Source organism: Crassostrea angulata, chromosome 8 (assembly GCF_025612915.1).
Source record: "Crassostrea angulata isolate pt1a10 chromosome 8, ASM2561291v2, whole genome shotgun sequence".
NCBI classification, from domain to species: domain Eukaryota; kingdom Metazoa; phylum Mollusca; class Bivalvia; order Ostreida; family Ostreidae; genus Magallana; species Magallana angulata.
This window is the reverse complement of record NC_069118.1, coordinates 27,556,854-27,579,785: the sequence shown is the minus strand read 5'-3', so window position 1 is coordinate 27,579,785 and position 22,932 is coordinate 27,556,854. Positions and strand designations below refer to the sequence as shown.

The following is a 22,932-nucleotide window of genomic DNA, read 5'->3' as shown; positions in this document are numbered from 1 at the left end:
ATTTTACCGGGGACTCAAAAAGACTTCGCTATATCCGAGAATTCGCTATATCCGATTTTGTACTAAACGAGTTTTACTGTATATATTTCTGTCAACGATATTAAACTGTTTAAACTGAATAAACTCGAGAAAATGCTGAGCATCTCAACAAAACATCTTGCATTATAAATCAACCATTACGCAAAAGATCATACCAAATTACTAATAGAATGAATTGTATTTTAGTACTTTGTTAATACATATACATCAGATTTTGCTTATTTGCGCAGGTAAGCAGTGAGTCAACTGTCTGGTTTACCAAAGTCTATGTTTGATTTGATACCTAAAAATAACAAAATACTTGCAATAGTTCCCCAGATTACAAAGCATAAATATGAAAATCCAAACAAGTTAACATAACACAACCGTTTGAAACAGAATTAGCCCATAATTTTTGCAATAATATTTTCCTTTATGTAAGAAATATTTGTTAAATTACGTTGAATTTGACCAGTATTTCTTAAGAAGATTTTTACAAATGCATCGCCTTTTTTCTTCCTTTTTGATATTTTCTCCGCTTTGAAGAAAGATCAGTCTTTTATTTCTTAAATTTATATTTGCCTTACCATAAGGATGCTTTGTGCCAAATTTAATTGAAATTAGTGAAGAGGTTTTAGAGAAGAAGTTCAAAATGTAAAAAGTTTACAGCTCAGTGAGCTAAACTTTGACTAAAAATGTCACATGCATCTTTTCATATTGTATTCTGATATGTCAGACCCTCAAAGTGTACTTAATCTAACAATCTGTAGGGTAATGTTTTGGACTACCAACTTAGGGGTCTAGGGTTCAATACTGGCCAGAGACTTTTAATGTAATTGTAATTCATTATATTTTAGTTTTTTTAAAGAATAATTATTGACTCTAAACTAAGCATTTGTTATAACCGTAATCCGGTGAATATAATACGCAGTAATGTACAATACACACCCCCCACTTTGGGCCTGGAAGTGGTGACAAAAAGCTAGTTTGGAAGTATAATACGCATAAAAAAATTGACCAAACGGTAATGCTGAGTATCAACAAAGCAGTTATACTTTTTATTCAGTTTCATCGCGGAAATACACTACAGGAAATAAGAAAAACACAATATTTTTTATACGGATTTATTGTAACTAATACATCACGGTAAAATCTTTATTTCATTATCAATGTTTTAAATAGATCTAATACATGTATTAAATAAATTACTGTAAATAAAATCAACTACTTTTAACATGTTTAACAAGCGTACATATAATTGTTTAGTCATTACAACTCCTGTGTATTGAAAAATGGACGGTGTACAGGTATGGAAATAATTAACAGACCTAATTAAATTCTTAAATGATGCCGATCAAAGTGATCAATTAAAGGCCTGGAACATAATAAAATATGTGCACAAATAGTTGTGTTGTGTATAGTACACTTATAGCCTAAGGGGAGTGACAGAGATACCCAAAGTGTCAAGTGTTAGCGGTGGGGGAGCACAACAATGGCTTCAATTAACGGAATAGATTATAGAATTATTTATATTCATAATTATTTGCAATGAATCAATTATCATTACATGAAAATGGTAAAAAATAAGCCGTTTTCAAAGATCGGTTTAATACACATAGCACGTGGCCATCCAAGCCCACATTCTATTAATAACAGTTGTAATGGCTGCATATACGGAGATAAAGAAAAGGCAGTTCAAATTATTTTTTAAAGGCCATTTTGAAACAGTTTATTGATTAACTGACTTTAAGTATACATTTTCTTTAATAAAATGCTATAGCAATGATTTCCTAAAGGTTAAATATTAATAGATATAATGTTACGATGTATAGCGGGGAATTGGTTCTGTGTACAGTATAGGTAAAGCGCCAGTATGATACCGGGGCTTCACCTAGGGAAAAATATGTCAAAATCCTATTGGGATGTATAATACGCACCCCTTTCTCAAGATAAAAAAATGCTGGGAAAAAAGTGTGTATTATATTCACCGGATTACGGTACATGAATAAAATTCCATTCCTCCGATTTGTTTAATTTATTTCACCAACTAAAATGTACATGTTACTGTATATTTAATTGAAATGACATTGCTCTTTACTTACTTTTGAAAAAATTTTTGAAGACTGGTCATTAAAATATTTCCCTGTGCTAATAGCTGTCATAGTCTGAACTGGAACATGCAGAATCAACTGTCCTTTATCAAGTTCTGTCTGACAAAGAATCTTCAAATATCCATCGATGACCTTAATAAAAAATAAATTAAAATTTTTAAATATAGTATTGTGACCGATAGACATTGTAAAAGTGTTATTATGTTTTATTATCATTATTATTATGTTGAACTATTGTTATGATATATTTAAGATTGTTAATTATATCAAAACACATGAAATAAATAGGGATTTATCAGCTTCTTTTGAGAAACACCATTTTTGGCCTATGGAAATGGTAAAATTTTAATCGACAATTTGTTGATATTGGGAAAAAAGTTTCGATGTTGAATATACATCATGATTTTAGGGTGTAGTCCACATAGACCTCTGAATTTGGACAACCAAAGAGCTAGACTTTTAAATATGATCCAACTTATATAATATTCCTATATTTGGTCATTGCAACAAGTCTTCTGAAATAAACACTTTCAAAGAAGTACACAATTTATCAATATATTACCTTAAATTTAATAAAATGCAAAAATGGATTGAAAATATATGTTTCTATCTGAAATAACTCCTAATACTTATTTTTTACTCAACCATCAATCTAATATGTGGAAAGGTGACCATTGGCTCACAGATATCTTGTTATTTCTAAAGACATTTTTAGCCAGGGATTTATCAGTACCTTCTCAGGGGGCCAAAATTCGGCCCCATTCTCAATTGAGAATAGGCTCAATTTTTTCTCAAAATAGATCCAAACGTTTGGTATGCCAAAAGAAATAGTGTGTTAAAATTTCAAGACTGCGATAAATAGTTGCCAAGAAATCTTTGACAAAAATTTGTTTGAAAACTTGGGCTAAAAATAAACCGTCATCATTTAACAGGAAGTTGACGTTCAATTGGTGCAAAAAAAATCCAAACATATGAAAAGCTTAAACAAATAGTATGTTAAAATTTCAAGCATCTGCAATGAATAGTTGCTGAGATAAATGCGAGAGAAAATTTTGTAATGGACAGACAGGATGGACAGAAAGACACAAAGGTAAAACAGTATACCTCTTTCTCCTTTGGAGAGGGAATATAATAATATTATAACAAATTACATGAAGCATTTACATTGTCAACTCTTTCAATGTTTATTTTTGTAAGGTACTGTACATTCCACGTTTTTCAGATTTTAGGTTGATTTAGGGCGATAGAGCCCATTTTTATGGGAAAAAAATCAAAAAGTATAAATAAGGCAACTTCAAAGAATTAATTAAATTTTTGGGGCTAGTTTGAATGAATACAAATAAAGTCCCTGAAACGTTCTACTTTCCTTTTTTTTCTGCGCGTTCACTGTGCACTCACAGTGTGTTCACTTGCAACTCCAAAATGAAAGGATCCGTCTTTGTGAGGCACAACAAAATGAGAAAAGGACAAATGCATAAAGGTAGAAAGGAAACTCATATTGCACAGAAGAAGCATTATTTTAATTAGAACTTAATCCGTAAAACTTAAAGTAAATATTCTTTAGTAGGTCCATCTATTGTTGTTCTGTTTTTATGACTATAAGAATACTATACTGTTGTATGTTTATTAAGGTCATTCCTATAAAGAAGTCACATAATTAGTGTATGTGCCACAAATTCACAATTTTTAGCCCCTGTACTGGTCTGGATAATTTTCATTCAATCAATTGAAAACAAATTAATATATGATCTTTCATGATCATATACAATCGAAAATTAATGGAATCAAAAATTAATGAAACGGTAATTATTGACCCTTCTGTATTTTACAGAACAAGTCATGCCATTAACCTCGTTAAATTTCAACCTCCCCTGCCATTCTGGTAATTTAAACTACCTTCATACTTTTCTTTATTCTCAATCCTCACATAGTTTTTAGCTTCGTACAAAAAGAAAAGTGTTTGACCACGACATGATGCTGTATCAGTGTAAGATAGGTGCTTACAAGAAACTTAAATTAAACACTACCTAAGGTGTTTTAGAGATTACGACAAAATGACAAAAACAGCGCGTAGAAACAAAAAAAATTTGGATTGTGAAAGTGGAACTTACCAGTCACATGGACCAGTAATATATCGAATGTTATCAGACATTTCGATTTTCTATCGGTTTTGCTGGTAGGACTGATAGTTTACGGAAACTCTGAGTGTATTGTTTAAATTTATATGATTTTTACACAAAAATTGAAGTGGTTTAGAGCAAACTATAATTTATTAAAGGTTTACATGATCTTCTGTTAAAAAAAACACACAAAATATGAAATATGTTGTTGTGATGAATAGGGTGAGATCCACATGCCAGGAAAAAATCAAAGTACTGAAGTACTGAAAGCCGGGCTCTTTTGGTGTGTCTTTATGCATATTGTGTAGTAAAGACTGAAAATCTCTCTCTCAAAATCTCCTCTCTCTCTCTCTCTCTCTCTCTCTCTCTCTCTCTCTCTCTCTCTCTCTCTCTCTCTCATGCTTTTAATGTCGGCAAAGAGTCAGAGAGCGACCAAATTTAGTAAGCGGCCATAAACAAAAATTTGTCTGTCTAGAAGAATAAAGTTCAACAGTTGCTGCCTTGAATTTTGCAACAAACGTTATATACTCAATCCCCATTTCTTCAACGCGCAGCAAAGTAGTTCAGGGAAATTCATGGGCATTGTATGTGTCCAAAATGTATAGTCTTGTTTTTAAAACACGTTATTAAAAAGAAAACTAAAAAAGATAAGACAATTCTCTCGAAATTAAAAAAAGAAACAAAATGCCAACATTTTTGACAAAACATGGCTCTTTGTGTAACTATTTGGTATAGCGGAAGCTTTTACTTTGACGCTGTTTAGTTTTTTGTTTACTTTTGAAGTTGTGCTATTTATAGTAACTTTGGCAATTTGCCTGCCTAGAGCCAGGACTCTGCTTTCAGCAGAGCCTGGCTAAAAAGTATCAATCTAAAATCTGAAAAACACAGTACAAGGATTGATGACTTCAGAAGAAATACAAGCTAAAGATTGTTCAGCAAGGAATTAAAAACTAATATCATCAACTTTATCTGACATCAACTTTATTGGGAGTGAATTATTTCACATGCACAATACATAGCAATATGCAGTACATGTAATATGTATAGAGATGTCTTCCAAATATGTAAAGATACTGACCTGATCTGTCAGCCACTGATTTCCTTGAAGTGATTTAATATCTCGGTCAGTGATATTAATTCCATGAACTGACCCAATTATGAAATCTGTTATCTCTGACTGGGCCCATATTCTCTCAACTTGCAAAGATGCTGAAATTAAAATTTAATACATAACTTCACCGACAAAACTTAACCATACAGTCTCATGTATAATACACACTTTTTTCAGCCAAATTCTGATCAGGAGTGGGGGATGGGGTGCCTATCATATAGGATAATGTAAACCTACATCAAACTCTGAACCCCTTACGAGGCCCAAGAATCCTCCTAGGGCAAAAGTCTAAGCAATTTTTAAAAATCACCTGACTGAAAAGTTTCTGAGAAGATATTTAAAGATTTACTCTATGTATTCCTATGTAAAAATTTGACACCCCATTGTGGCCTCACCCTACCCCTGTTGGTAATGATTTTCACACTTTAAATCTACGGTTCATGAGGATGCTTCAACACAAGTTTCAGATTTCCTGGCTGATTAGTTTCTGAGAAGAAAATATTCAAAGATTTACTATATTTATTCCTAATATGTAAAATCCCCCCCCCCCCAATTGTGGCCCATCCCTAACCTCTAAAGACAATGATTTGGCCAAACTTAAATCTACATACCTCAGCATGCTTCCACACAAGTTTCAGATTTTCTGGCCAATAATTTTTTTTTAGATTTTTTGAAAAATGCCAACAAACTTTTTATCATTCTGAATCATCTCTCCTTGAAAGAGGGCACTGCCCTTCATTTGTGCAAGCTTAAAAGCCCTTTTACAAAGATGCTTTGTGCAAAGTTTAGTTGAAATTGGGCAAGTGGTTCTAGAGAAGAAGATGAATATGTGAAATGTTACAACAATGACAACAACAGCAACGGACAAATTTTGATTAGCTGACTTAATCCTCTGGATCAGATGAGCTAATAGAAAGAACTTATACTGAATGTGGTTTCTGTACCAAGTAATATGAAATATCAAACAATGGAGGAAAAGTGCTTTTAGTGTCAGCCACATTGCTAAATCAGACAGTAATAGTGATATAACCGTCAGTCATGTGCCATTTCTTTTGTTAAATAAGAGCAGGAAATTTCAGTCAGAGGGGGAAAAAATCTATTTCATTGCCTTAAGAATAAATTTCTAATGCATGTAAAATTGGAAAAGGTTGGATCTTACCTCTTTCTTGATAAGACAAATCTGCCACTGATAGCTGAACATTTTTTTCTATTGTCTCATCAGCATCTAATATAAATCAATGAAACAAAACTTAATTATTAAAAAAAAAAAATGACTGTTAAGCCTACACCTAAAATCTTATATGGGGATCTTTATCCCATTACTCACAAATTTTTTATTGCACATATATTTAAACACAATTATGTATACAAAAAAAAAATATATCAATGAACCACCATCAACATATTGCAAAATGTCTGGTGCCATGGTCATATTTTCTATAAACAAAAGATGTCTGTGAAAATCATAAATTTTTCACTACATGTACAATTTGAAAGATGGGAAAAATTGCCCTTACATTTTGCCTAAGTGGGACAGGTCAGTATTTTCGAGTTAACATTGGTATACTTAAATAAGAGGCCCATGGGCCACATTGCTCACCTGAACAACAATAGACATAACTAGACGATCTTGTTGCGAGCAACGAGGAGGTCTAGATCTTCCATCCGATTTTTAGAAGGGATATGACATCATGGACTTTAATATTTGACAACAAAACATGATGTGGAAATAGTAGTTGATTACTAATGCTTTCCTGTAATGCTTTATAAGTTCTCTTACTTTGCTTTTTTAAATGCTTGCAATTCTTCCAACTGAGATAGAAAAGATTAAACTTTTTACCTCTGGCCCTAAAAACCCTAATAAGGCAACGCATGAGAAGATCATTAAATTGTTAGGTTACATAAAAAAATTTCAAACTGCGTAATTTTTTCAAAGTGCGTTGCCACATACCTAATTTTGCTTTTATAGCCTATTAAAAACATCTCTCAGTGAATGACTATATAGATAAAAGACTTTAGGCTCATCTTGATCCCTAATTTGAGGAGTCAGTCCCTTTTTCTTGATATCAAATAAAAGGTCCTTTATTTTGAAACATATTTTGTTCAACAAGTGTTTAGAAATTTGTTACCGTTCCTGAGATACATGGGATAGAAAGTTTTAGGGACCAATCCATTATCTCCTTATAGGGGCCGTTTAATGACATTTTGAAGGTTGAATATTGTTTAGTACATCATTTTGAGCATCTTTTTAACTATACTGCATTTCCAAAGATATCTAATTTCTGATATATAGGAGTTTGAGGAAAGCCCCCTTTTCTTGATATCAAATGAAAGGTCAAATATCAAATGATATATGGGTGATCAAAATTTTGGACGTTTGACCCCTAAAAATCTAATAACCTCATTATGTAACTTATGATAAAATCAATAGATTCCTTGGATACATAACAGTTGAGATCGAATCAAAATTTGAAATTTTGTTTACCTCACGTAATTTTGAATGACAACAGTTGCCAATGGAATTGGAGATCATTCCAGAGAAATAAACAAGTACTGAAAATAATTAATGCACAGGATCATGCACATGACAAATAAAGTGTATTAGACAGTTAAAACTGGTCAGATCTTTCATAAAATAATTGTACGCTTTTAAACGATGGTTATGCAAAGTATGTGTGTAATGATATACGTTGCAGTAGTTTTCCCGGTCAATTAAGCCTTATTTCAATAAAAAAAATAATGTAAATGTTGAAACTTGTTGAATCCGGATGTTGTGTATTTTTTAAAAATGTTGTGCAATCCGGATCTTGTCTATTCCGGCCGCGATGCTTATAATTAGTGAAAGCTATCTCCCATAGTCCGGTCACTTAATTAATGCTCAATTATCGACAAATATTTCTGTCATAGCTATTGATTTAAACAACTGTGAATATAGATCCAAACTAGCAACTCATTTCAGTTTATACCGTTAAGTCTTGTTATAAATAAATACGCATTTTTGCCAAAATAGTTAGATTATAGTTCACCCCATTTTTTTCAGGCCATGATTCAAGATACTGCGGGAGTAAGACAGTCAGTATCGTTTGTTGTCCCCATTGTATGGCTACAAGTACAGAGTTGCATATCATATATAATTGAAAAAGTATATTCCGTTAGTGATTTATTGCCTGGGTTTTCAAAATAAAAATTAAAATAAAAATAGGTACCGTAAATAAGATCGATGGAATCTAATATATTTCAGAAGAATTGGAAATTATGCAAGAATACACGATCAAGACCTCAAGCGTTAAATACTATAAATAATTTGCAACAATGTCCTCTAAACCGGATGTTGCCTATCAGGCCAAGTTTTTTAGAATCACCCTCCGACATAAAAGGGTTTCGCGTTATTTCGCCTCGTGTTTAAACTGGCCCCTTACGTCGAAGCTAGTATAATTGTATTACGACTTTGACAATAACAAATAAAATATACAGCATGACTATTTAGAAAAACAAAACAGTGTTCATTTGCTCATCAATAGTTTTGAAGTTTACGTTGTTTATAATTGATGAATAAACCCATTCGGAGGATGAGACCAAATGGTTAATCATTCTAAACTATCCCATGATGTATTTTTGGGGTTTTTTGTATTTATTTAATTTATTTACTTTGAATATTTCTAACATAGAAAGGAGATCAATTCCATGCAAATACGTCTATATCTTTGTAAGATCATTCATTTGGTTTGCATGGAAAATTATTTGATACTGTAATGGCCAATCGGAACATGCAGCTTAAAGAAGTTTCTCCACTTATTATACCTCGAAACATTATTTCAAATCAGGCACCAAACAATGAAGGAAAATAGAAATATTCGGCAGATCTAAATGTTAAAATATTCTTATGATAAAAGTTTGTATTTATGGCAAATGCAGATTAATTATTTTTTATCTCCTACAAGATCTAATAGCACTTGTGTTTTGTATCCATCTCTTTTACACTCTTTGTAGCCAAATTTGTCAAAAAGTCGTGGTCGTTTCATCATCTTGTAATAACCACGCTAAAATGTTCACAATCGATGCGCTGTTGAACAAAAGACTCGGCCAGAAAAACATACTGCATGGGCCGTCTAATATTATTGATTTTAATGATAAGTTCAGAAATTTTAGATTTTACAAAGTGTAATTTTTATTAAGTTACAGGAGAATTGTCATTTCATGCACATATAATTTGCACAAAATAAGTTATATGTTATTCAACCAGTGTTTGAAATTTGAGACCATTCTTGATATACTTGGGAAAGACATTTTAGGGGTCATCCTTTCATCTTCTTATCGGGGCCGTGTAACAAAATTTGAGCAATGAGCAATTTGAGAAAATGCGTGCACAAAAATCGTTAATTAAAGAAAAGAATGCATTCTTTACACTATTGCCGAGAGCTTCTTCAGACAGCAAATACATAATACAGCATACAGACGTTTTACTTAAATATATATAATTTATGTATTTACTATTCGAGTGTGCCTGAATATGCAAAGCCCATACGATTAGAAAATTTCCCTATTCTACTAAGCAGTATTTTTATTAATAAGCATGTGTCCTCTACTTGATCTTCAACTGTCTGAATCCAATCAAAACTTTTACTCACTGAATGTACATAAACTTTTTTAAAACTCACATATTTTTTCATAATCAATAACAATAAATAAAACTTGATTACTGAAAGAATAAAATCAGCAATGAGTATGCTTTTTAATGAATCAGACCACCATTGAGAAGAGGTTATACCAATAGTGTGATCCTTTATTCTTTTACGGCCTGAATTGAAATAAAACTGCAAAAGAATAAGGATCACACTATTGGTGTTTAAAAATGGTTAGTTTTATCGTGCCCGAACCTACCGCAAGAATGTAACATTGTACCACTTAAGCTACCTTATCTCGAACGCTTTTTTAATATATTTCAACTCTTACTTACTACACCCTGCTTAATTCATGCCTCTCAATGAATATAATACAACGTTTTAGAGTCATACAAGTTGAAATGTAATTCATTACACTGCCTATTTCAACAATATTTTGTTGAAATAGGTAGTGTAATGAATTCAATTCTCACAGCAAAATGTCGAAAATCGACACCGGTGAATGTATTTACATTTCAACTTGTATGACTCTAAAACGTCGTATTATATTCATTGATGGCAGTTTTTTTCTTTATTTTACGCACTTTGATTTACATTAATGGTCTGATGCATCGTTAACCAATGTAATTGAAATTGAAAATAATTTAACAAAGAATCAATGAACATTCAAATGTGTGATAACATATGAACACGAGAAGCATGTGTCCTAGACTACAGCGAATCCGTTGTCCACTAGAGCGGCATCTCCTTGGCCCTTGTTATGTAAATGTACACTCAACGTGGTGTATTTAAAATGTTTGCAGTTTGATAACTTAATTTTTTTTTCCAACAACAAAACTATTTTATGACATAGACAAGATCACAAAGAACAATTATATAACACCTTTTTTCAATGACAGTCATACTATTTTTTTTATATTACGAGACCAAACCAGCATTCATTCGTAGGTAAAGATAGAATCATCTCATTTACTGTTCTTTGTGTTTGCAGCTAAATAAATAAACTCGTGTGCATTACAGCAAGGCGAAAATTAGCTGCAATAATGTAGCCCTCTCCCGATTTTTTTTTTTTTTTTGGGGAGAGGGCTACAACTCCATAGGATCTCCGTAATGGTGCAAGTGCGGGAGTGATTCACTCCCGCAACGATTTCGTCTCAAATCGTTCATAAATGACAATAACATTTGCATTTCTTACCTGAACTCAAACATTGTAAATGTCTATGGCATAAATTAATCCAAAAATATCAAGTATAGTCTATATATCGGTTATTTTTCGTGTATGTCAACAACGAAAGTTGAATTTGTCCGCCGTGTTTACTGACCTTGACCGGTTTTATTTTGGGACAGCCAATGAGAATTCAGGAGCGGATCTTGAACTGAATATAGGAATTCCCCTATTTTAAACATAATTAACGCGGTAAATATGAATTTTCCATTATATACCATTTCCTTAAATGATGTTTTAGTGATATAACGAGGTAAGATCGATTATTTACACTGACATTCACGTTAACAAGCCCATCAAAACTCCAAGCGTACATCCCATAAAATCACGCGAGAACTGTCATGGCTGCTGAAAAAGACGACTGGTAAACATGCTGATGTGTTTTATCTGGTTTCGGTTTATATACGGTTAATTTGTTCAACCTGAATTAAAAAATCATTTTATCTGAAGGAAGTCAAATATAAAATCGATCTTTTTAGACCGAAGTCAGCCGCATTAAAAAATTAATTTTGCACCATTACGGAGATCCTGTGGAATTGTAGCCCTCTCCAGTAAACATCAGATATAAAAAATCGGAGAGGGCTACATTATTGCAGCTAGGCGAAAATGTGAAAAAGGCGTGTATCGGATAACAGTAGGCTGCTCGCTAGTCCAACCGCGACCTATTTCCTCAGCTGCGGGCAAGGGATTGGATACTTATTAATAATTGTTCACATACACAGCTCGGAATCCAGCTAGATTTTAAATGCGACTCAAATGCATTGCATAGAAACAGTTCTTTTATTCATAATGTGTTTTACTAGAAAAGAATTAAAATATTTAAACACTTTCTGCATGTAAGCTGGTACACTGTCTACGGTAGTAGGTAAAGGTGTAATCTTTTCTTATTTACTATCAAAATCTTTAAAATCGAAATTTTTGTGTTTGCAGCTAAATAAACAAGAGCACTGCAAAGTGGAGCATCCCCTCGCAACATGACTTGTTGTGGGAGGAAATGCATAATTTAGGAAAATACATAGAAATTTTTCAGATCAAAATTTATCACATCAAAATAAATATGACACAAGTGTTTCTAAAAACTACTTTGAATTCATAATATCATTTTTATCCTAATCCCCAAGCTTTGTGGTGTATAATTTGGGGGGGGGGGGGGGGTGTTACATGAACGTGGTTGCACAGTTTTCCTATTTCTAGCAGAAACTCAACACATGTACACATATTGTTAAAGTTAAATAATTTAGATTCATTAAGTGACATTCCTTTTTATATAAGCATACGTAAACGATCAGTATATATTATGAAACGTAGCTGAAGATTTAGAGATCTGAAGTCTGCTCTGATGGACAATTCTAGTTGCTTTTGGTATGTCAACCCATTGTAGTAGATATGCAGCTATTATTAATATGAAACAATCATCGCGTGATGAATGTGCGATATCTGTCAAAGTCTCCTCTAAATTTTGGACTAATCTATTTTAAGTATTATGGTAAATTTGTCCGAAAGTCGACTGCTTGTTTCGATGTCAATCGGATGACTTTAATTTCTTGCCTGCTTCAACTTTTACCTATGGGCAATCTTCTAACACTCCAAATACTACCAAACGTTTGGGTTTTTTTCTTACTTTTATTTTTACCTTTACTAGATTAAAATCCCCAAAATACTAAGTTGTTGATTTGAACTGCATCGGTAGCTATTTACTTAAAGTCGTACATAAAATTACCGGAAATGTTTATTGTCAAGTCGTACATAAAATTAATGCTTTAACTTCGCATTTTAACGAAAATTTAAAAAATATTGAATCAACTGTCTTGAAAATCAATAGGGTGTGTCCTTTTACCATGCCAAAGAAGTGTACAAAGTTTGATGAATATTCATTAGAGGGTTTTCTTCGCAAATTTTGTGTATCGGATAACGGTAGATTGCTCGCTAGTCCAGCCGTCGCGCGACCTATTTCCTCGGCCGCGGGCAAGGGATCGGATACGTAATTGTTCACATACACAGCTCGGAATCCAGCTAGATTTTATATGCGACTCAAATGCATTGCATAGAAGAAGTTCTTATATCAATTATGTGTTTCACTAGAAAATAACTAAAATGTTCTAACAATTCCCGTAATGTAAACTGGTACCCTTTATGTCAGTTATACGCACAAATACCCCGTTTATTTACTATAAAAAAAACTACAAATACATGGTAACAAGTCCAGCTTTTTACACTAATATTATGCAATACCCAAACATAATGTTATTGTTATGACATTAATAAGATCATAATGAACAATTTTTGGAGTGACAGCCATATCGAAATCTTAACCGCTTTTGAGTTATTAAGTGAAAACTTTCAAGGGTTCTAGGTCCCTAATTTGAGGGGCCAGCCCCTTTTTCTTGATTTCAAACAAAAGATCTTGTAAATAAAAATCTTTTTTCTCCTACATGTTTTAACAAAATATTTACAAAAAAAAGATAAACTAAGAAAACCAAAAAAAAATCAGAAATTTGTTATCTCAATTTTCGAGCCCTACCGAGCTCCGGCGTTTCTTGTGCTAGGTAAATATGAATGCTTTTGTTCAGAGAAACAATCTTTTGTCTATCATCCCTGAAATTTTGAAATCGATATCTTTTGTACTTTATGAGAACACTCTTGGACAAACCAACCCCCTAAAAATACATAAAATGCCAATATCTCAAAAACGGAAATGACATTTAAAAATTTGACCCCCTCCATTGTGGCCTCATCCTACCCCTAGAGATCATGGTTTGAACAAACTTTAATCTACCCTTTCTGAGGATGCTTCCACGTGAGTAACAGCTTTTCTTGCCAAAGGGTTTCTGATAAGAATTTTAAAAAGATTTTCCTTGTATATTCCTATGTAAATATTCCCTCCAACTGATTGTGGCAGCTTTTTAAGCCAATTGGCTGAGAAGAATATTTTTAAAGATTTCTCCTTATACAGTACCCATAACGTTATTTTTTTACAATCCTATCATATTGTATCGTGTATCAATCTTATTGTATCGTGCATGTAAACTGTTTTATCGTGCGTTAATCCTATCCTATTGTGCATTAATCCTATCAAATAAAGATAATATTTTGATCATTTAAGCTCATGCATAATTTTTGTTTGAAATTTTAACTGGTCATTTTTATACATTATATAAATGATGCAGCATTGACTAACAACTTGGCATTTGTTAATAACAAGAAATTCTACATATTTCTTGATTCATGTATGTTCTTTCTCAAATTTTGTCATCATCAGGTTAATCGGGGAGAATGTTTAATGCGATTATACGTTTATCATAAACATCGTTTATCCTTGCCTATTGTGTATCAATCCTATCGTATTGTGCGTGTATACTGTTCTATCGTTTATTAATCCTATCCTATCATTTATCTTGTTAAAAATTATGCTTTTCTGTATATTTTAATGTAAAAATTTAACCCCCCCCCCCCCCCCCCGCCCCTGTGTAGCCCCACGCTACCATTGGGGATCATGATTTAAACAAACATGAATCTTCTCTACCTATGGATGCTTCCACACAAGTTAAAGCTTTTTTGGCTGATCGATTTCAGAGAAGAAGAAGATTTTTAAAGATTTACTCTATATAGTAATATGTAAAAATTTGATCCCCCATTGTGGCACCACCCTATCATGAACATGATTTAAACAAACTTGAATCCACCCTACCTGATGATGCTTTCACACAAGTTTCAGCTTTTCTTGCTAAATGGTTTTTGAGAAGAAGATTTTTGAAAAATACCAACAAATTTTCAAAGATTTTCAATTATCTCCCCTTGAAAGAGGGTGTGGCCCTTTAACAAATTTGCATAGCCAGTTTGTTTGAAATCGGCCCAGTGGTTCTGGAGAAGAAGTTGAAAATGTGAAAAGTTTACAGACAGACAGACAGACAGACACCAGACAAAAAAATCAGAAAAGCTCACTTATAAACATCAAAAGGCATAGGGGCCACATTGCTCACCTGAGCAACAATATCCATAACTCTGATTAAATCATCATTACGGTATCAAAATCTCTTGAAAATTAGCACAGTGGATATGGTAGATGTTGCACAAAAAGTTTTTAAAATCTTCAGAATTTTTTTCAAATTATTTCTATGGAAAATACCAAGCCCCTTTTGTTACTCAAGTATTTGTGAGAAGATTTTTCTCTATTCCTATCTAATCCACCCACCACCACCCCCCCCCCAAAAAAAAAAAAAAGAGGATAAAATTGAGCTTTTCTGGCCTAATTGCTTTAGCAAAGAAGATTTTTTAAAGAATTTCTCTTTAATTCATATGTAAAAATTAACACCGCTACTGTGGCCCCATCCTCTGGGGACCATGATTTGAACTAACCTGAATCTACACTACCGAGGATGTTTCCACACTAGTTTCAGCTTTTCTTTTCAAATGGTTTTTGAGACAAAGGTTTTTAAACATTTTCTCTATACATTCTTATGTAAAACATGATCCCCCCTTCCCATTGTGGCCCCTTTCTACCTGAGGGGACCATGATTTGAACAAACTTGAATCTACGTTACCTGAGGATATATGCTTCCACAATACTGAGCTTTTCTGGCCTAACTGATTTAGACACGAAGATTTTTTAAAGAATTTCTATTTATATTCCTGTGTAAAATGTGATCCTCGATTGTGGTCTTACCCTACTCCTGGGGTCATGATTTAAACAAAATTGAATCTACACTACATGAGGTTGCTCTCTCAGAAGTTTTGGCTTTTCTGGTGTAATGATTTTTGAGAAATACTACTAAATTTTCACAAAAATTATCTTCCCTTTAAAGATGGTGTGGGCCTTCATTAGAATAAACTTAAATCCCCTTCACCCAATGATGCTCTGTGCCAAGATTGACTGAAATTGGCCCAGTGGTTCAGAAGAAGATGAAAATATGACAAAAATGACGACAACAATGTTAACAGACAAATTTGCATCAGAAAAGCTCCCTTGAGCCTTCAGCTCAGGTGAGCTTAAAGGTAGATATTTTACATAATATTTATAGAAAACCTTCCATGAAGAAATCATAATCTAAACACTGCATGCACAATTGTAAGAAACCATTCAATATTTCATGAGATAATAATTGTAAGCTGCTGTAAAACGAGAAATATTGTGCAATACAAATTTCAGCACCTTTGGTGCAACTGCTCTTGAGCGCTAAAAATAGTACTGCGCCAACAATTTTCCATATGTATTTGATTATCGTCAAGTTACAAAACATCAACTTCAGTCCTCCTAATCCTAAGAGTGTGTGCTTACGTTATCATGAACTGTCAATTGCTGAAAGCTCATTGAAAGTCCAATAACTCAAACCAACAAAAACTTACACATCATCCGCTATAAACGATGTTTTATATCTATCTACTAATGAATCGGACAAAACTAATTGTATATTGTTCTTAACAACAGTTAAATGTTTATGCATGTTAGAAATCAAAATTGTTGAATTTATGTGCTCGAGTGACACAGCATTAAATATGAGTCTAACCGTTGATCATTTTTATTGTACCTTTTTTAAAGAAAAGGTAAATGCGCTAAAATTTAATTTTGCCAATACATTGGCACTTGCATTTGAGCTTAAATTTGTATGTGCCATATTTTCTCGTTTTACAGGTTCTACAGTAGATAGATCTGAATTTCATAACAGTTGCTTCTATATAAATGGCAAAGACTTAATAAATCATTTAATGTCAGAATTTGTGTAGTACTGTGACTCAGTTATGTCATTTTTGCTGAAAAGACAAAATAATCTTATCCTACCATGCTTAAATCCTATCTTATCTTTAATCTTGTAAAAAATAACAGTGTAGGTACTGTATAGATCACACACAAATTATAATAACTTTTAAAAAATAACAGTGCAGGTACTGTATAGATCACACACAAATTATAATAACTTTTAAAAAATAACAGTGCAGGTACTGTATAGATCACACACAAATTATCATAACTTTTAAAAAATAACAGTTCAGGTACTGTATAGATCCCACACAAATTATAATAACTTTTAAAAAATAACAGTGCAGGTACTGTATAGATCACACACAAATTATAATAACTTTTCCATCCAGTGACCTTGAACTAACGTCAAGGTCATGACACACCCTCAGGCCATTAACAATATCTGTGAAGTGAAACCTTTAAAAATTTCTCAGTAAGAAATATATGGACTGGACACAATTGCACAGACAGACAGACAGACATACGGACAGACGATCAGATGGACAGTGTGATTCCTATATACTATCCCAAACTTTATTTGCAGTGGGTATAATAGATTAAAGCAATCCATACTTAATGAAATAGTTACCCAATTGTGGGAGTTCCTATATACTATCCCAAACTTTATTTGCAGTGGGTATAATAGATTAAAGCAATCCATACTTAATGAAATAGTTACCCAATTGTAGGAGTTCCACCTCCTCCAAGGCAATGTCCTCATCTTCAACCAAATGTTCTACATTCTGGTTGCCTGGTTGTGGGAGTCCCAAGTCCCCTGAGGTTATGGCCTCCCCTTCAGCCAAATCTTCAACATTCTGGCTATGCAATTGTGGGAGTCCCAAGTCCCCTGAGGTTATGGCCTCCCCTTCAGCCAAGTCTTCAACATTCTGGCTATGCAATTGTGGGAGTCCCAAGTCCCCTGAGGTTATGGCCTCCCCTTCAGCCAAATCTTCATCATTCTGGCTATGCAATTGTGGGAGTCCCAAGTCCCCTGAGGTTATGGCCTCCCCTTCAGCCAAGTCTTCAACATTTTGGCAATGCAATTGTGGGAGTCCCAAGTCCCCTGAGGTTATGGCCTCCCCTTCAGCCAAATCTTCATCATTCTGGCTATGCAATTGTGGGAGTCCCAAGTCCCCTGAGGTTATGGCCTCCCCTTCAGCCAAATCTTCAACATTCTGGTTGTCTATTTCAGAGAAAATTAAAATATGTTATTCATATTCACCTTAATTTCATGTTGAGCTTGTGAGAACTAATTGTTCAATAAAAAGTATGCATGGGCAGGGTCTTCTGAGATAATAGACACTTTTGTCTACATGTGTGCAATAATTGTTCAAATCAGGCTATGAATAAGTTTGTTACAAAAGACCTTACCCCTGGGAAACATGATTTGAGCAAACCTGAATCTTCACTACCTTGTGAGGCTTCTATACAAGTTACAATATATCTGACCAATTGACTTTAGAGAAGGAGATTTTTCTCTATATATTCCTATATAGAATAATTCCATACCCACAGGGTCCCACCCTACCCCCTGAATCATGATTAAAACAAACTTGAATATCTACTACCGGTTTGTTCCCGTTTTGCACACATTTGAATTCTAGGTATCGAAAAAATGTGTGCGAAACGGGAATTTGACCAGGTGAGATAATTGCTTATTTGCTATAGTCTATATCACAATTCCTGTGAGGGCAATTGACAATAAAATAAATAAAACATATTTACTCGCAATTGAAATTTACATGTAATTTATGTTACAATATAACTTGCATAAAATCATATTTACATAATAATTGACATCCATATTCATAAATTTGATTTCAAACATCAATTTGGTCATGAACAATTTCATTTTTTTTTAAACAAGAAAGATTATTGCAAAAGTGTTGAATAGCGCCTTTGTTTAACTTACTGCCGATAGGAAGTACATGTACATGCTAAAAGTTTGAAGAGAATATGTTAATATTTAATTATTGCTTTTGCTGACATAAATGGAAGAAATGTGTCTAGTGAAAACGCTGGTAAATATTTTTCATTTATGTTGTGTTATATCTTGAATAATCGAAGAAAATATACAAACTGTATGATGATAAATAGGCAATTTTATATGCATGCTTCGAAAACTGTAAAGATTATTTCACAAAACCTATCAAATGTATTCCTAATTCATGCATTTTCAACTTTTTTCAGTTTGAGGAACATCGCATCAATATTAAAATATTATTTTTGTCGGATTTTTTTTATGCATTTAACCTCCGATTTGAAAAACTAGAAAGTGACCCGCCATATACTAAAGCGGTGATGTCATAAAAACTACTGTCAAGGTCGCTACTTCAAACATCATTACATTAAAATATTTTGTGATAAAGATCTGTTTTCTTTCATAATATTCTTTCTGTTGATACCAAACAATCAATTATAAACATGCGTTTTACATAATTTGCAACTTAATTGTAAAAAGAGACACGGAGTACCCCATATGACTGTCTATGTAGTTTTCCCCTTCATCATATAATGATCCATTGAATCAGCTTCCAATTGGCTTTGGACCAGCAATTTTTCCTAATTCATTTGGTTTTATATTTAAGGTAAATGGACAAAAATGCAAAAGTCAATTCATCTAATCTAATCATTATTTTTTATCAGACTTTTTTAATAAATCATTATCTTTATTTCATCAACCGAAAAAAAATGGTGATAGTTATTAGTTATTAGACCTAAAACACAACAAAATATCTGTATTCTTCTTGTTTTATCGTTAAGGCACTGATAAAACACAGGTAAAAATCCAGGTAAAATCTTTGACCGAAAGCAGACTATAATTGCTATCAAAGCACAATTCACACCTATTGTTCTATACCCAATTTTCAAATGTGTGCAAAACGGGAACACACCCTACTACCTCATCGTTCATCACACAGGAGTAAAACAGTATACCCCGCTTCTTTCAGAGGTGTGTTCCCATTTTGCACACATTTGATAATTTCTTTATCTTTATCACAAAATATTTCAATCTTTGAAGTAGCAACTTTGACAGTAGTTCTTATGACATCACCGCTTTAGTATATTGCAGGTCACTTTCTAGGGTTTTTTTTTTCTAATCAGTGGCTAAAATACGTGAAGCATAAAAAATGCTGACATATATAATAATTTTAATATTGATTTGATATACCTCAAACAGAAGAAAGTTGAAAATACATGAATTAGGTCTACATCTGATAGGTTTAGTGAAAAAATCTTTACAGTTTTTGAAGCATATAAAATTGCCGATTTATCATGATATCATCATACAGTTTGTCTATTTTCTTTGATTATTCAAGCCACAGCATAAATGATAAATATTTCTCTTCAAACTTGTATTATATACTTCATATAGTCAGTAAGATTAAAAAAAGCACTACATATACAACATTTTTGCAATTATCTTTCTTGTTTAAATAAATTAATGAAATTGTCCATGACCATATTGATGTTTGAAATTAAATTCAAGAACATGGATGTCAATTGATATGTAAATAAGCTTTTATGCAAGTTTTAATATTGTAACATGAAATAAATGAAAATATCAATTGTTAGTATATTATGAAAACCCAAATATTATAAAATTTAACAAGCTCATGAATACTTTTGATATAGAAAAACTAAAAAACTTGTCAAGATTTATTAAGAAAATTGTCAGTCTGTTCTTCCAGAAACCAACTTTAACAACCTACTGTATTGTACACTTAACCTTTTTTCGTCATTATTACTCCTACTGTACATGTGATCCTTGACCGTTTGTGTGTACATTTGTATATACTGATATTAAACCTCAAATACCAGTAAACTGGTCTTGAGTGAATAAAGAATTGAAAAATTGAGTAGATCTATATGTTTATTTTATTGTCAATTGCCCTCACAGGAACTGTGATATAGACTATAGCAAATAAGCAATTATCTCACCTGGTCAAATTCCCGTTTCGCACACATTTTTTCGATACCTAGAATTCAAATGTGTGTAAAACGGGAACAAACCCTTTCAGAGCGGGGGTATAAAAATGTACAAAAGTCTTTAATTTGTTTATCTTACAATTATTGATTGCAGGCTCCATTCAAAATTATTATGTAACAGAAGACTAAATTTCTTACCATCGACATTTGTTGGAGTTGTGTAAGGTGAATTTATTTTTAATTTTTGCAACACTACTTTACAGGACATCATCTGCACACAAAGGAAAACAAAAAACATTATTATAATACTGAAACAAACTACATTAAAGCTGATATGATCATAAATATGCATTATTTCCCTTTTAAAGATGCAGACTTTTGCACTCTGTACGAATGACACATATGTTCGATGTGCATGTGAAGTAAGGCAGCATTATCTGTGCAAAAAAATACGGATTCCTTGGAAATTCTTTCAAAGAACAAATGCTACTTTATGTTTTATTTAAATATTTTAGTTTCCTTTATTCTTTTTCATAATCATTTACTACAATGTTTAGTTCATGCATTTAGAAGTAGTGCAGCCTGAATGCCTTGATCAGAAAGCAACTGGCAGAAACTTTCTCGACCTGTACAGGCCCTGAAATGTGCTACTACCGTGACCAGTTGCATAGTTTGGTTCCGTTAGCTCTTTGAACAAGAGGTCCATGGGCCACATTGCTCACCTGAGCAACAATAGACATTATAAAATCACCTTTACGAAGTAATATACAAAAAAAAAAATGGACATGTAGCCTAACAGGTACTGTATATTAAAAAAATCAATTTTTCCCCTGGATATTCTGTTAACCATTGATCGCTTTTTGTCACAGTATAGTCATTTCACATATTGAGCATAACAGTTCTCAAGAAGATCTAAATCAAATGGGATATAAACCTACATCAAACTTGTGAAGCCCAAGAATTGTCCAGAGGCAAAGGTCTAAACAATTTTAAAGAATCAAAAATATGTCAAAATGCTTGCATATAAGTTAAACCATATATTATAACATTTGAATTTTGGTGAATTTAGACTTTTGTAAAATTGGAACACCCCCCCCCCCCCAATGTTGCTCCATCCTACTCCTGCAAAGTATGAATTTGACAAATTTGAATCTACACTATCTAAGATTGCTTTCACTAATGTTGCACCTTTTCTAAGAATAATCTTTTTTAAGAAAAAAGATTTTTCTCAATATATTCCTTTGTAAAGATTCAACCGGTCCCCATTGTTCCCCTACCCTACCCCCGGGGATCATAATTTGACCAAACTTAAATCTACCCTACCTGATGATACTTCACACAAGTTACAGCTTTTCTGGCCAGTCGTGTTCTGAGTAGAAGATTTAAAATAAAATTTCTCTTTATATTCCTATGTAAAAATTTGTCCCTTTATTTTAGCAAACTTGAATCCCCTTAACCCAATGATGCTTTGTGCGAAGTTTGGTTGAAATTGGCCAAGTGGTTCAGGAGAAGAAGTTGAAAATGTAAAAAGTTTACAGACAGATGGACAGACAGACAGACGGACGCCGGACAAAAAGTGATCAGAAAAGCTCACTTGAGCTTTCAGCTCAGGTGAGCTAACAAAAAGGTTTACTTTGTGAACAGTATGGTTCATTTCTTGCACTGTATGCTTTGCTAAAAATAGCTTTACACTTTGTGAACAGTCTGCGTGCTTTATTAATGAGGTTGTTGAGGTGTGGCCTGAACGCTTTGATTAGTTTTTATATAATTTTGTTTAATATTTGCATGATTAACTTCAGCAGGTTTTGATTATGACAATCATTTTTTTTTCCCTTTCTTTATTTGATATACAGTTGAACTTTGGTATCTCGAACACCGATATCTTGAATACCACGGATATCTTAAGGTACGACTGTGGTCCCGGCCTTTTTAACTATATAAATGATTAAAAAAAAAAAATGGTAGGTCGAACACAATAATCTTGAATACCCTGCTTATCTCGAAGTAAATTTAGGACCCTAGTAACTAAAAGACATGCATATTCTCAACGTCAAGTCA

The 22,932-nt window shown here is 33.0% G+C and overlaps 1 protein-coding gene across 1 annotated transcript in view; it reads right to left on the bottom strand.

The window, feature by feature from the left end:
• Nucleotides 1-22,932, bottom strand: part of LOC128160857 (uncharacterized) — a 198,272-nt gene that overhangs the window by 115,005 nt on the left and 60,335 nt on the right. The window contains exons 7-11 of the mRNA XM_052824167.1: nt 21,073-21,145; nt 17,624-18,127; nt 6,520-6,585; nt 5,328-5,458; nt 2,121-2,261 (exon numbers count right to left, since the gene is read on the bottom strand). Coding sequence (XP_052680127.1) covers nt 2,121-2,261; nt 5,328-5,458; nt 6,520-6,585; nt 17,624-18,127; nt 21,073-21,145 — 915 coding nt within the window. The remainder of the gene's footprint in view (nt 1-2,120; nt 2,262-5,327; nt 5,459-6,519; nt 6,586-17,623; nt 18,128-21,072; nt 21,146-22,932) is intronic.